The sequence below is a fragment of the Talpa europaea genome, assembly GCF_964194135.1.
Source record: "Talpa europaea genome assembly, chromosome: 5".
NCBI classification, from domain to species: Eukaryota; Metazoa; Chordata; class Mammalia; order Eulipotyphla; family Talpidae; genus Talpa; species Talpa europaea.
The window spans coordinates 99,755,410-99,768,724 of record NC_140071.1 but is presented as its reverse complement, the minus strand read 5'-3'; the positions used below and the strand labels follow the sequence as shown (position 1 = coordinate 99,768,724).

Below are 13,315 nucleotides of genomic sequence, written 5' to 3'. Positions count from 1 at the left end.
CAGAACTAGTTGTAGAATCCTGTTCTCCTGACTTCACATCCAGGGTTTCCGTGATGCTACACAGACGTTAAGAGGTAGATTTGTTAGGAGCTGGAGGAGGTAAAATTTTAAAGCCAAATCCCTGCCTCAGCTAGGGCTGGTGCATGTAGAGAGGGGCTTTGTCTCTACCACTTCCACTTCGGAGCTCCCTAGTGAAGATGAGGATGGCAGACTTGTTCAGGCATAATAGCTGTTCGTAAAGGGGCGCGGGATCCTAGGCTGGACAAACTGAACACTAAGGCATTTAGAAGTAGAAAAGTGGCACCGGGGTAACACCAATTTGCACTTCAAAGAAAGCAAGCCAGGGAGCCAAGAGCTGGAACTCAATGTTGTTCCAGAAATCCAGAGTTCAACTTTGCCACATTTTCTGATGAATAATGAAAATCCATAACTTTGCTTATGCTTTTCTTGCTTTTTCACTAACCCTAGAATCCTGAATAATCCCAAGCCTACAGCCTGCTTCAATGTTTGTTTATATTTACTGACTTTAGAAATTAATTTTAAAAGGTTTTCTTTACAGTTTACCCTCTAAGAACCTGTTTTATTTTTTTTTCCATATTCACATAACTTTTTTTTTTTTTTTTTTTTTTTTGTGGGACCCTCAGCGGCAGCCAGGGAATGAACCAGCGCTGCAGAGGCTGCAGGCAGTCTCTCAGCCCAGAGCTCAACTGCTGTGCCACCAGGGGAGGCCCTTCACATAACTTATTACAATACATTGTTAAAATATTCTATATTTTCTTATAAATTATTATTGTTACTCTCCAACTGTGTCTAATTTATTTATTTTCCTTTTTGTCATATTTTTTATTATTCTATTTTTTACATCATTTTTTATTTTTTAAACAATATTTGCATCCCCCCACCCCCTCAGGTGTAGACCCCATAAAGTTTCCTTCCCCAATGCACCCGTGCACCATCACCTCAGTCCCCTGTGCTCCTTCCTCCCTCCCTCTGATCCCTCTCCCTCCTCCTCCCCTGCAGGAAGTCTCTGATTTATAATAGTCTGGTTCTGCTTAGTTGTGTTTTGTATTATTACTATTTTTAACACTGATGTCTTATTGGGTTCTCCTATATTCCTGCTATAAGTGAAACCGTCTGATATTTTTCTTTTTCCTTCTGGCTTATTTCACTGAGCATAATTCCTTCTAGAAGAATCTGTTTTTGTTTTTGTTTTTGTTTTTAAAGATTTATTTATTTATATAAACTCTGGGTATAGTCAGAAGCGCGGGAGGGTGAGAGAATTCACCAGAGCCAGAGGGGAGAGCAGAGCAGGCAGACTGATGAAATACACTGCTGAGGGGAGCAGTGGGTGGCAGGAGAGGTCTGCCCGCCAGGTGGGACCCTCACCCAGTGGCTGGGGATTGAACTGGCACTGCAGAGGCTGCGGGCAGTTTTGCAACCCAGCGCTCAACCGCTGAGCCACCTGGGAGGTCCTAGAAGAATCTGTTTTAAAGGGAAGTTGAGAGTCTCGCAAGATGGTGGCAGAGTGAAGACCCTGGGCTCACCTCATGCAGACATTCAGTGTTAGATTGTAGTAAAACAAAGCCAGAATCTCCCAGAGGGGAAAACGGACTGCCACAGGACACAACCGTGAACATTGGTCTGGTGGAAAGAGATAGGGAATGGGGAGGAGTCATTTAACAGGTAAACAGTTTCAGATCAGCAAGATACAAAAGTTCTGGAGATCTGTTTCACAATGATGTGAAGATACTTAACTACTGGACTGTACACTGAAAAATGGTTAAGGTGATATATTTCATATGATTTTTTAAAATCACAATTTAAAAAATGGCCAAACTGTAAAACAAACAAACATCTAACTGTCCCTGAACACATATAAAAGTGCTTTTTTAAAATGAAGGCCCATACTTTTTTTAAGATTCCTATGTATAACAGAGCCAAAGCTGGACATTGATTTATACGAAGATAATCCACTAAGACTAATAATAATAATATAGCAATCACTTGACTAGCACCAATTATGTGGTAGGCACCAATCTAAGCACTTCATAAATATTGACTCATTGACTCATTGAATCCTTGCAACAATCCTGTGGTGGAGGTCCTATTTTTATTCCCGCTTTATAGATAAGAAATCTTATCTATGCATATATATGTATATCAGTAAGTGGTAGAGGCAGGATTCGAAACAGGCAATTCAACTCTCTAGAGCCAGAGCACAAGCACCTGGGGCAGGAACCAGGATTTTATCACTGAATTCCAGTACTGAGAATAGTGGTGACTCGCTGACTCATAATAAATCCATTCGCAACCAGTTATTGAGCAATCAATTACGTTGGAATCATGATGCAATTTTACCATTTAGCAGTTTTGAAGAAGAAAGATCTTACTGCCTGCTTCCCCTATTTTTTTTCCTCTACTTCTTAAAATAAGGAGATATTTTATTGCAAATAGTATTGCTGGGAGGTACGGGAACACTGCAATAGGGGAAATGCAAGTGCCTTCCTCTACTAAGCTTTTAAAATATGACTAAAGCAATTCTCCAAACTCACCAGCATTTGGAATTGGTGGCCACTAACTGCCAACGACTTTAATCCACTCTGCCACGGGTCATCTCTCAGACTCAGGAGGGGTGGGAGGAGGATTTAGAGGCAGAATTAATGGTCTAAAACTAGGTATATGGGTCAGAAAATAGGGGAAGGACCTAAAAGTCACCAAAGAAAAGAAAAACAAGAGGTCATCTTAAAAGGAAAGGGTTGGGGAACAGCTCTACATGGCTCAATAACTATATTCTGCCAACTCAGGAGGAGCAGCTGCATTTCTAAACATAATAGAATGACTGGGCCCATCACAAAGCCATTCTTTGTTGAAGTATCACATGCATGTACCAAAGATCAGCAACATTTCAGACAGATGTAAACAAAACCCGTGCTCCCCACCAGTAGGCAGAGAGTGTTCTCAGGAAGACAGGAGGACTCAGGCCACAGTAGGGTCTCACCATATTTCTGGAAGGAGGCAGGCAGGACTTACCTGTAGGTATATGGTCCCACTTCTTCTAACCGGGGGATCTCTCCTCTGAGGATCTCCTCTGGATTTGTGACATTGAAGAAATAGAACTGCATATACACAGGCAGAGGGGGATTTTTCCAGGTGTCAAAGGTCTCAGTACCATTCCTTAGCACAACAGTCTAGGAGAGAAAACCAAAAAGAGATTTACAAAGGGCAGACAGTTGGCTCTGAACACAGAGGCAGAGAGAGAAACATGCCCTAACCTGACCTGATATTCAATTTTCTTCACGGGCATTCGACTACAGTACCTTGAGAGCCAATACAAAGCCCACAGCCCTATTAAGCAACAGAAGGGCCTCAATAAATATCTGTGGTAAAAGGCGGATGTGGAGGCCAGAGCTTGCGGTGGGAGCATGGTGTTAACTAAGGCCATAGACTGAGCACCTAAAAAGTGCGTTTGGTTTTGTGATGAAGATTCCACCTATTCTCAGGCAATTATAAGAAGCACCATATATGCCCAGCTTGCCCACATGAGAGAAGATTGGAGAGACAGACCCCAAAAGCAAGCTGGGGTCCTTCCATTTGAGACAGAATCCCATTCATCCCTGACACTGCCACTACTAGAGCTTTATATGCCTTTTGTCATTCAATCCCTAACAAACCCTTAACACAGAGATACCTGTCCTTGTTTTAAAGATGAGGGGGCTGCCGTGAAGTGCTGAGGTTATCCTTGGTCAACAATTCTTCCTTTTTTCCCTATCCCTCCTAAGTATTATAAGATGAATTGTGCCTCTTCCCATTTGTATATTTAAGTCTTAATTCCTAGTATCTCAGAATGTGACTGTAAGTTTGGAACAGCGTCTTTAAAGAGATATTTAAGGTTTAATGAGGTCATTAGAGTGGGCTGCAGTTCAATCTGACTGATTCTATAAGGAGATGTTAGGACACAACTACACACAAAGGAAACATCATGGGAAGACAAAGAAAGAAGCCAGCCATGGAAAGCTAAGAACAGACACCTCAGAAGAAACCAGCCTGACTGACATCTTGATCGCAGACATCAAGCCTCCAGAAGTGCTGAGACAATACACTGCAATGGTTCCAGTCCCCAGTCAGTGGCGTCTGTCAAGGCAGCCCTAGCAAGCAAGTACACCAGGGGCCTCAGGAGAGATTTCTTCCCACCTTGCTGGCTTCAAGGCATAGCCGGGTGACTTGCCTTGGCCAACTGGATGTAGCTAGAATGGCAGTGTCCCAATTGTGAGTGAAGGCCTTAAGAGGCAGGATAAGCTTCCACCTGGGACACTCTGCCAAGAGAAGAGCGTGCTCCGGAGAGCTGTTGATCCTTCAGTCAAGGCCCTAAAATGTGATGTGTAGACCAGACACAAAGTAGAGCAAAAGCCTGCAGTCCAGCTTATTCAGCCGAGTCAGCCAAGCTCACACTGCAGCCACCTGCACACCTAGAGTGTAGTATTGCTGTGATAAGCCACTGAGGCTGAGGAGTGGCTTGTTCTCCAGCATTGCCTAGCTAATACAGGGCCAATGCCAGAACGCAGAAACCCAACATCCAGCAATCTTAAAAGTCTTCCACCTGTTAATGGAAATAAACTGTATTTTTATAATAAAAATTACGAAGAACACAAAAAAGATAAAACCATAGTCTGAGAATAAACAAATCAGAGTGTGAAGAGTGATTAACTCTGGATCACTATTGTTTTATCCTTAAGGATATCTTGTGTTTTCCAAATGCTTCTAATAAAATTTTAAAAGCTGACACTGAGAAAAAAATTTATAAAGAAAACCAAACAGAAAAATGGGATCTATTGATAAAATGTCAGGCCCCTGTGAAACAACTGGTAGCCCCTGACATCACCTGTCCCTCCTCTACCAGTGAGGTTCTAAGTGACAATAAACAGATTGGCTTCAAAACACATGAGTATTATTTATTTACTTTTAATTATTTCATATATTTTACACCATTTTTCATTTTTGTACAATGTATTTATTTTCATCTTGGTTACAGTCCCCATAAAATTCCCACCACCCATTCATTCACCCGTGATCTATCACCATGTTCCCTTGTACTCTTCCCACCCCTGTTTTGATCCTACTCCCTTCTTCCCCCTGTAGTATGTCTCTGGTTTATAGCTGCCTGTTGATTTTGACTTTCATTTTATTATAATTAGTTTTTTTCCCTGATCCCTTATTTGGATCTTCTACATTCCTGGTGTTAAGTGAGACCATCCAGTATTTTCCTTTTTCTTTCTGGCTTATTTGACTGATCATGATCCCTTATATAAATAAATACATTTTTTTAAAGATTTATTTATTTATACAAGAACCGGGGTACAGGCCAGATGTGCAGGAGGGTGAGAGGATTCACCAGAGACAGAGTGGGGAATAGAACAGGCAGACTGACTGAAATACACTGCTGAGGGGAGCAGTGGGTGAGATAGGCGAGGTCTGCCATGCCATGTGGGTTGCTCCACGGCCGGTGGGGATCAAACTGGCATTGCAGAGACTGCGGAGAGCTTCACAGTGCTGTGCTCAACTGCCTGAGCCACCATATAAACAAACAAACAATTAATTAATTAAAAAGATATCATATAAGAAAACTCTGAGCTTAAAAAATAACTGAATCCCAGGCCTAAATATAGTTCACGCTGTATGAGAAAAAAAAAAATGAACAAAAACTCAAAAACATGCAGACACACACAAATATAAATTGAAAAATTAAAAACTGTCATCTATTTAAAAAAAAAAAAAGCAGGGCCTCCCCGGTGGCGCAGCGGTTGAGCGCTGGGTTGCGAAGCTGCCCGCAGCCTCTGCAGCGCCGGTTCGATCCCCGGCTGCTCCCCGGCCACCGGAGGAGGGTCCCACATGGCGCGCAGACCCCTCCTGCCGCCCACTGCTCCCCTCAGCAGTGTACTTCGGTCCTTCTGCCTGCTCTGCTCCCCGCTCTGGCTCTGGTGAATTCTCTCACCCTCCCGCGCTTCTGACTGTACCCAGTGCATGTATAAACAAACAAACAAGCAAACAAACAAAATAAATAAATAACATGCCTCTATAAAAAAAATAAATAAAAAATAAATAAATAATAAAGCAAACACATGAGTAAATGGACGGTGACTCAGCAGCATTCAAATTTTAGTAGCCCAGGCCTCTAGTTTAATGAAAGCAATGTTGCAAGGGAACTTAATAACAGGACTGTTATTAAATAGGAAACATCCCAAGAATCTCTGTAGGGAAAAACTAAGTGGCCTTGGGATAAATTAATGCAGAGGAAAGCCTCAGCCTATCAAAGCAAGCTTGGCCTCTGGAAGACAGAAATAGATTTGGGTTCACAAATTGTCCATTCACAGAACTGACATTACTTGTGGTTTGGTATCAGTTCAGAACATCTTATCATGCTATTTCTATCCAAATCACACATCACTGAAATATTCTTAACTTTTACTATAGTACTGCTGAATTTGAGGTCAGACTGACAAGACAGAAAAGTCAAGAGGCAAACCATGAAATCCCTTTCTCTCTCAATGGTGGGATCTGGCTCAGACTTTGATTAGTGAAGCTCTCCCACCTGTCCCCCGTCCTCTGTGAGGCCCCTCCCTGGTCATTTTAGGCTTTTTTTTTTTTTTTTTTAAACAGAGCTTTGTGGTCTTTGATCTCATTTTCTGAATAGGAGTCTGGTATCTAGGAGGAGCTTTCTAGGAGAGCACCAAGCTCAGAGACTAAAGACAAGGCCAGAACAGGGAAGGCCCTTGGATGGGTGAGATGAAACGCAGAGGCCCTGGAGCTAAGGCACTAGATTCGAGGTCATACTGAACACTGGGTCTGGAATTAGGGCGGCTTTTCCCCTAGTCTCCCATCCAACCTTTGCACACAACATTTTAATAAAACAGGCATATACGTTTTAGTTAGTTTACCTATTATACAGTGGGGATCCATGGAAGGTTTTTGAGTGGAAGAATATTACCAAGAATATTACCAATAGGTACTATGTTACCACTTTATCTCATCTATTCCCCTTAATAGTCTACAAAGTAAAAAAGTATCTTTCCCATTTTTGACTTAGGAGACAAAAACACTAAGAGGTTAGGAGAATGTCTAAGGTTTGCTAGCAGAGGGTAGAGTCAGCCTCCACCCTAGGACTCACTCCAAACCTGTGCTCCTGGCAATGTTAAATTTTATTAGCACCCTGGACACCTAGTTGGTTCCAGAATATTTCAGGAATCTCTCCACACCACCCTCTGTGCTTGAGGAAACAGCTTACTGCAAAAGACACTCCCTTCTCCCTTCCCCATAAGTCTTCGAGAAGATTCAAGATGGCCCCCAGTTTACCTAAGACACAGATCACCAGCCCCCCATTTTTTGCCTCTTAATTGATTAACAGAACCAGTTATTTTCACTGATCAATAAGAAAAAAATGCTTGTTAAGGTATGGAGACTATAGTTAATAATACTGTATTATATACTTGAAAGTTGTTAGCACAGTGGAACTCACTGTTTTCTTTACATACACACACACAGAGAGAGAGAGAGGCAACTGTATGAGGTAAAGAATTAGCTTGACTGTGATAATCACATCACAATACATCCATTATTAGAAGATGTGGTACATATACACAATGGAATACTACTCAGTGATCAAAAAAGATAAACTCATGCCATTTGCGGCAACACGGATAGAGCTGGAAGGGTTGATGCTAAGCAAATTCAGAAGGAAAAAAGTTAATACTGGATTTCACTTATACATGTACTATGGACAACCCAAACAAAGGGTCAGACAAAGGAAGAGGTGCGGAAGGGTGAAAACAGGGGGAAGAGCACAAAGGACTATGGTGATGGCCTATGGGTGCTTTGGTGGTGGGAGAATCGTGACCACGCCTGAGGGGAGAAATCATATTTTTTCCAAAAATGATCAAGGATCTAAGAAAAAAGTACTGCATTTAAAAATTTTTAAAAAGAAAAAATACCCATTATTTAAAAGATTTTTGCTTAAAGACAGACAAATTTTAGTTGTCAATGATACCTCAATAGGGCTAATCAAACTTTGGTTAAGTTTCTCTCCTTCCCAGTCTTGTTCACTACTCATTATAAAAGACTCTCTTAAGATCATACTGTTAGGCTGTTCCCTAAGGTGAGTCTTCCTACTCCTACTGCAGCAGCCTTTTCCTTTGCCATAATCCTTTCAAATTGTCTCCCTAAGTCAATTTGTTTGTTATCTGAAACATCTAACTAGTGTGTCTCACTGCCTATTTTGAATTGACAAAGGCAAAAGGTGTTTTAGAAGGTTATACAGCCAGGCATGGGAAGGCTCAGTAAATGGTGAACAATAAAGGGTCAAAAAAAAACAAACAAAACAAAACACACACACACAAACAAAAATAAATAAATAAATAAAGGGTCCTTGGATTGGAGCTCAAGAAACAATGGAGTCAGGTCCTGCCCATACATCTGCTAAAGTACAGACACCCCAGACACTGTTAAACAGCAGAGGAAGAGAGTAATGGAAAGTCTTTAATCGTGATCAACCTTCCCCCACCGATATATAATCCAGTTTACATAGAAACAGGAATTAGCATAAAAGTGGAAATAACCAAATGTTGAATAGGAAAAGCATGATTTAGTAAATTGTAATTCACATGTTGCAAGCAAACATTAAAATCTTAATGACTACAAAGAAATAAGAAAACATGCTCATGGTCTATGTTAAACAGAAAAAGCAAACAATGTAAAATATGTATATGTGTGGAAAACAGCAGCAAATCAAATACAAACATGAAAATACTAATGGAGTAAAATATAATTTTAAAATTTTTTTTTCTTTTTCTTTAAAGATTTATTTATTTATTTATACAAGCACTGGGTACAGTCAGAAGCGCGGGAGGGTGAGAGAATTCACCAGAGCCAGAGCGGGGAACAGAACAGGCAGATGGACCAAAATACACTGCTGAGGGGAGCAGCGAGCACGGTAGGAGAGGTGTGTGCCATGTGGGACCCTTGCTGGTGGCCGGGGATCGAACCAGCGCTGCAGAGGCTGCGGGCAGCTTCGCAGCCCAGCGCTCAACCGCTGTGCCACCAGGGGAGGCCCTAATTTTAAAATTTTAATCTCCCCATTACCCTCAAAAATCTCTCAGCCTCCACAATAATGTCTGTGGGGAACAAGATTTTAAGGTATCTTAATTTTAAGGTATTTTTTAAATTGTTTGGAAATTTTACATCAGAAATAAATTACTTTAAAAAGTTATTTATATGCTCCCTTATCATTTTTAAAGTGAAAATCTAGGAAAGAAATTGAAATTCTATAAAATCATTGAAGAGGTCCTAAAAGAAAGGAGTGGATACAGAGAACTGAGTCATTGTGGCTTTACATCTGTCCATGCAAAGAAGAGGCAAGGCTGATAATGCATCAGCTGTGGTCAGCTCTCCCACAAAAGTTCCAACAGGCCCCACGCCCACATTCAGCTTCATAGCACTTCTTTTGCTATTATTGCCATACAGTTGATTGAGCATTCTTATTCCTCACTAACTTTTCCTGACAAGTATCACAGTGTGTGGAGGATTTTAGAGTGACAAGGGAATGGCCATCTCATTTCTTTATTAAAGTAAGGATAATTGACCCAGAATTACAAACTCTGAAAGAGCCAGCAAGTGTGAATGAACAGATGGTTAACTGCCCAAGTTAATCTCTCCTGGTGTGCATCCAGCTCTAGGCAACCAGAAGTCCAAAGACAAGTGGAAGCATTTCCAGAAAGAAGGAGGGCAAAATCCTTTTCAGAAAGGAGGGTAAAGCTGGCTATTCTTAGAACAGTATGATTTGAATTCCAACCTTCAAATTTCAAGTTAAATGAGGACGTTTTCAGTATAGACATAAACATTTAGTAGAATCAGCTTTGGAACTAAATAAAGCAAATGAAAAATCTGACAATAAAAACAGTCCTTGACAGCATGCCAGAGTCACTGACAGCCGATTCTGTTATAAACTGAAGTTCTCCCCACCAGCTACCTCCACCCTTATTGCCATCCTCTCTTGGGCCATTCTTAGCAGAATGTCTCACACAACCTTCTTCTATTCCATTGAAATCCTGCTCTTAAGAATGTTGGCTTTTCCTGCACCTTTAATGTATCCTTTCCCCTCTACTCCACATAGATAGATGTTTGACAGGAACCCACCGTAAATCCCAGAGTAGACGTGCATGCGTGTGCATGTGGGGTGTGTGTGTGTGTGTATGTGTGTAGCAGCAGCAGTAGGAGGAGGAGGAGCAGGGAGGGGGAGAGGGATGAGAAAACAGAGGAAGATTTATAAATATAGCTGCCAACATTTCTAAAAGAGTTACTTCTTTATTTTTATTTCCTTCCCCTGACATTCATCTCCAAAAAGGACAATCACCATTATTACCAGGGCTGGATGCTCCTCATTCAGTGGGTTAGGAGTTAGGTACTATGCTAAGGCCTTTATGCACATGATCTCAGAGCTTTACAAGTGACTCTTCAAAGTAGAACCTATTTTGCAGATGAGGAAGTGGTGGCACTGAGACCCAAGCACACAGTCAGGAAGACAAATTCAATCCAACCAAGTGAGATCTGTCATTTGCAAAGCCCATGCTTGGCCATTCCAGCAGCTGCCACTCCACTGTGGCCCCCAGGGTAAAGCCGTAAAGTTTAGCAAGTGAAAACAAAGGGCACCCAAATCTCCGAAATTGCATGGGTTATGCCAAAAATGCTTTCATTCTTTGAAAATACATTTTGAAAGATTTAGGGGCAAAGTGTTGTGAAATCTGTGACTTACATTTCAAACAATTCCCAAAAAGTATGTCTGAGAGAGGAAGTAAATATAGCAGGATGTTACAGCTAATAAATTAATGTGAACCAAAAATACTGCATGAGACATACATTAAAATATTCACTGTTTATATGAAACACTCAAATGTAATTAGGCTTCCCTGTGTTCTATCTGGCATCCCTACCCCAGAGAGACCACAAAACTAGGAGAAGCTATCACTTGGACTTTCAGCCTTCCTGGGAGCTAGTCCTCACCTCTGGAGAAAAGGAAAGTAGGGCAGCTGTGTGAGGTCATGGTGACTCCAGGCTGGGACTGAGAAAAGGAGACCTAATGCTAGTTTCTAGGTGGCTGCTCCACCTTGCTTTCTTTGAAGCTCTGTGTTCAAAGAAAGCACTTTGACCTCCTGCACATGATAGCTAGAGGAGGTTCTGTTTTTGACCTCAAATGTTTCACTTCTGCCCCAGATCCTCAGGAGTATTCAACTGCACACTCCCAGGAGCCTGCTTTGCAAAAGAAGGATTCAGAAACTAACAAGTAATGATGCTACCCTCAAGCCCAGAGAATGTTCGACACAGGAAGTCATTCACTCTGCTGAGACGAGCCAGTTTCCCTGGTCACCAGGAGTCCTTCGCACTGTGTAAACATAACCCTGTGTCTTGGGAACAACTGATATTCCTCACTGAGGATTCTGCTGTGGTGGTGACAGCCACCACAGAAGCCCTGTAGTCAGAAGCAATTTCAGTTACACTAAATTAAAAATCCACCTAAGGTCCTCTATCAGATTTACAATGTTAATTTGGATATCACTTGTTAGTTTTAGTCAAGCAGAACATGATGAATTTTCCCAGGGCTAATATTGGGGCACTACCAGCAAAAGAAGGAAATAATGGAAAGACGATTGAGTTATGTGGTGAACGCATAGTGTCAACAGTCAAATGAATCATTTGGACTAAAAAAGTTACTTTGAAATTAATCAGTCAATATATGTTAGTGTATATTGAGAGCTTCCTATGTGCCCAACTGGAATAGGGCCCATTCTCAAGAATAAATTTAGCTAAGAACACAAAACTGACATGCATGTAAGGGTTGGTAAACAACTATGTACCAGACTCAGTAATTTAGCTCAAAGAAGACCCATTATTTGGATCATCCTAGTTGTATGCACCCATTCTAAAATCCCATTTGGACATTTCAACAACCTCAGGTCTCCTTTTTATTTAGTCAACATGACTAAAAATGGACTCACGATTTTCTCCCCTCGTCAATCACAAATCCTTCCGCTGTCATCTCCTCTCCATTTCTGTTGTGCATTCATCACTGGCTAGGACAGAGACAACACCTTGGGTCATCTAGTGGGCTTCCTCTTCTACAGGCTGCTTCCTTTCAAATTCCTTATCCACTTTTGCCTCCAGAGAGCTTTGTTAAAGTGCCTGTGGGAACAGACACTCTCCCACTGCTCATGGGATCAAGTCAAGGTCCTTGACCTGCACTAAACCCCACCATATCTGACACAGCCTGTCACCTGTTATTACTTGTCACTACCTGTTATTCTCCAGTTGGCATTTTACACACCACCCACCCACTGTTCCCCACTGAGATGCTGTGATACAGCCATGAGGTACATACAACCTGACAGAGATCTTCTGGGAAGGAACACTAGGCAGGTTACTGAACCAGTTGTCCCGGTGTAAGTCACTTCCAAATGATAAAAATAAGGACCCGGGGAATTGTATTAGGCTTTAAGGGATATAAATAATTCTTTAAAGGTCACTTTCAGGTCTCAAGAGCACTACATACCTGTTCTTCCAATTCAAAAGAGTGCTACTGAATAATTAAAGACAACTTCAGCATTCACATTGCCATCTACACAGTCTAAATTCGCCCAAAGATAATGTAAAGCAACTTTGTCAACCAGGCCTAGTTGTGTGTGGGTGATTCTCTGGACTCCAGATTAACAAAGCTCACCAAATACCAAAACACCAATTGGTTTTCTTTGTTTTTAAACCCTTCTCCCTGAGTAAGCAAACCCAATTTAGACTCATAATCATTTAAGTTATTTATACTACTTACCTTTTAAAAATTCCCTGTTGAGGTGAAAGAAAAAACTACCATTAAGACTCTACCCTTATTCGCTGACCTCATTTTAGGACAGAAACAAATGTATTGGCATTCTTTTTTTAAACGTCACTGTCGCCTTACTTGCAAAATGTCATTTTGCCTTACCTGCAACCATAATAACTTCAGCTAATGAGATCTGACAGTTGAGGTTCAAATGTTAGTTCATGTGTAAGTTGTTGCTCTGTTTATAAATTACATACAGGATAACACAGAATAACTATCCTGAAAAACCTCCTGCTATAAAGTATTTACTAGGGAATTTTTTTAAGTTTCCAGGTAGTTACCAATGTAAATCCAAGGTGGAGAACCATCAGTCTAAAGAGAGAAAAAGCAGCTACCAGATGGAAACTTAATCACAAGGATCAAGTAAAAATAGAGGAAATATATGTGTGTTTGGGGAATGTG

At 41.2% G+C, this 13,315-nt stretch overlaps 1 protein-coding gene across 2 annotated transcripts in view; it reads right to left on the bottom strand.

Moving 5' to 3' along the window:
* The window catches only part of SCARB2 (scavenger receptor class B member 2), a gene marked incomplete at both ends in the record, with an annotated part of 48,262 nt that overhangs the window by 26,103 nt on the left and 8,844 nt on the right, over positions 1–13,315 (bottom strand). For both annotated transcript variants that reach the window (XM_084234124.1, XM_084234125.1), the window contains one exon: positions 3,031–3,188. In XM_084234124.1, coding sequence (XP_084090250.1) covers positions 3,031–3,188 — 158 coding nt within the window. The remainder of the gene's footprint in view (positions 1–3,030; positions 3,189–13,315) is intronic.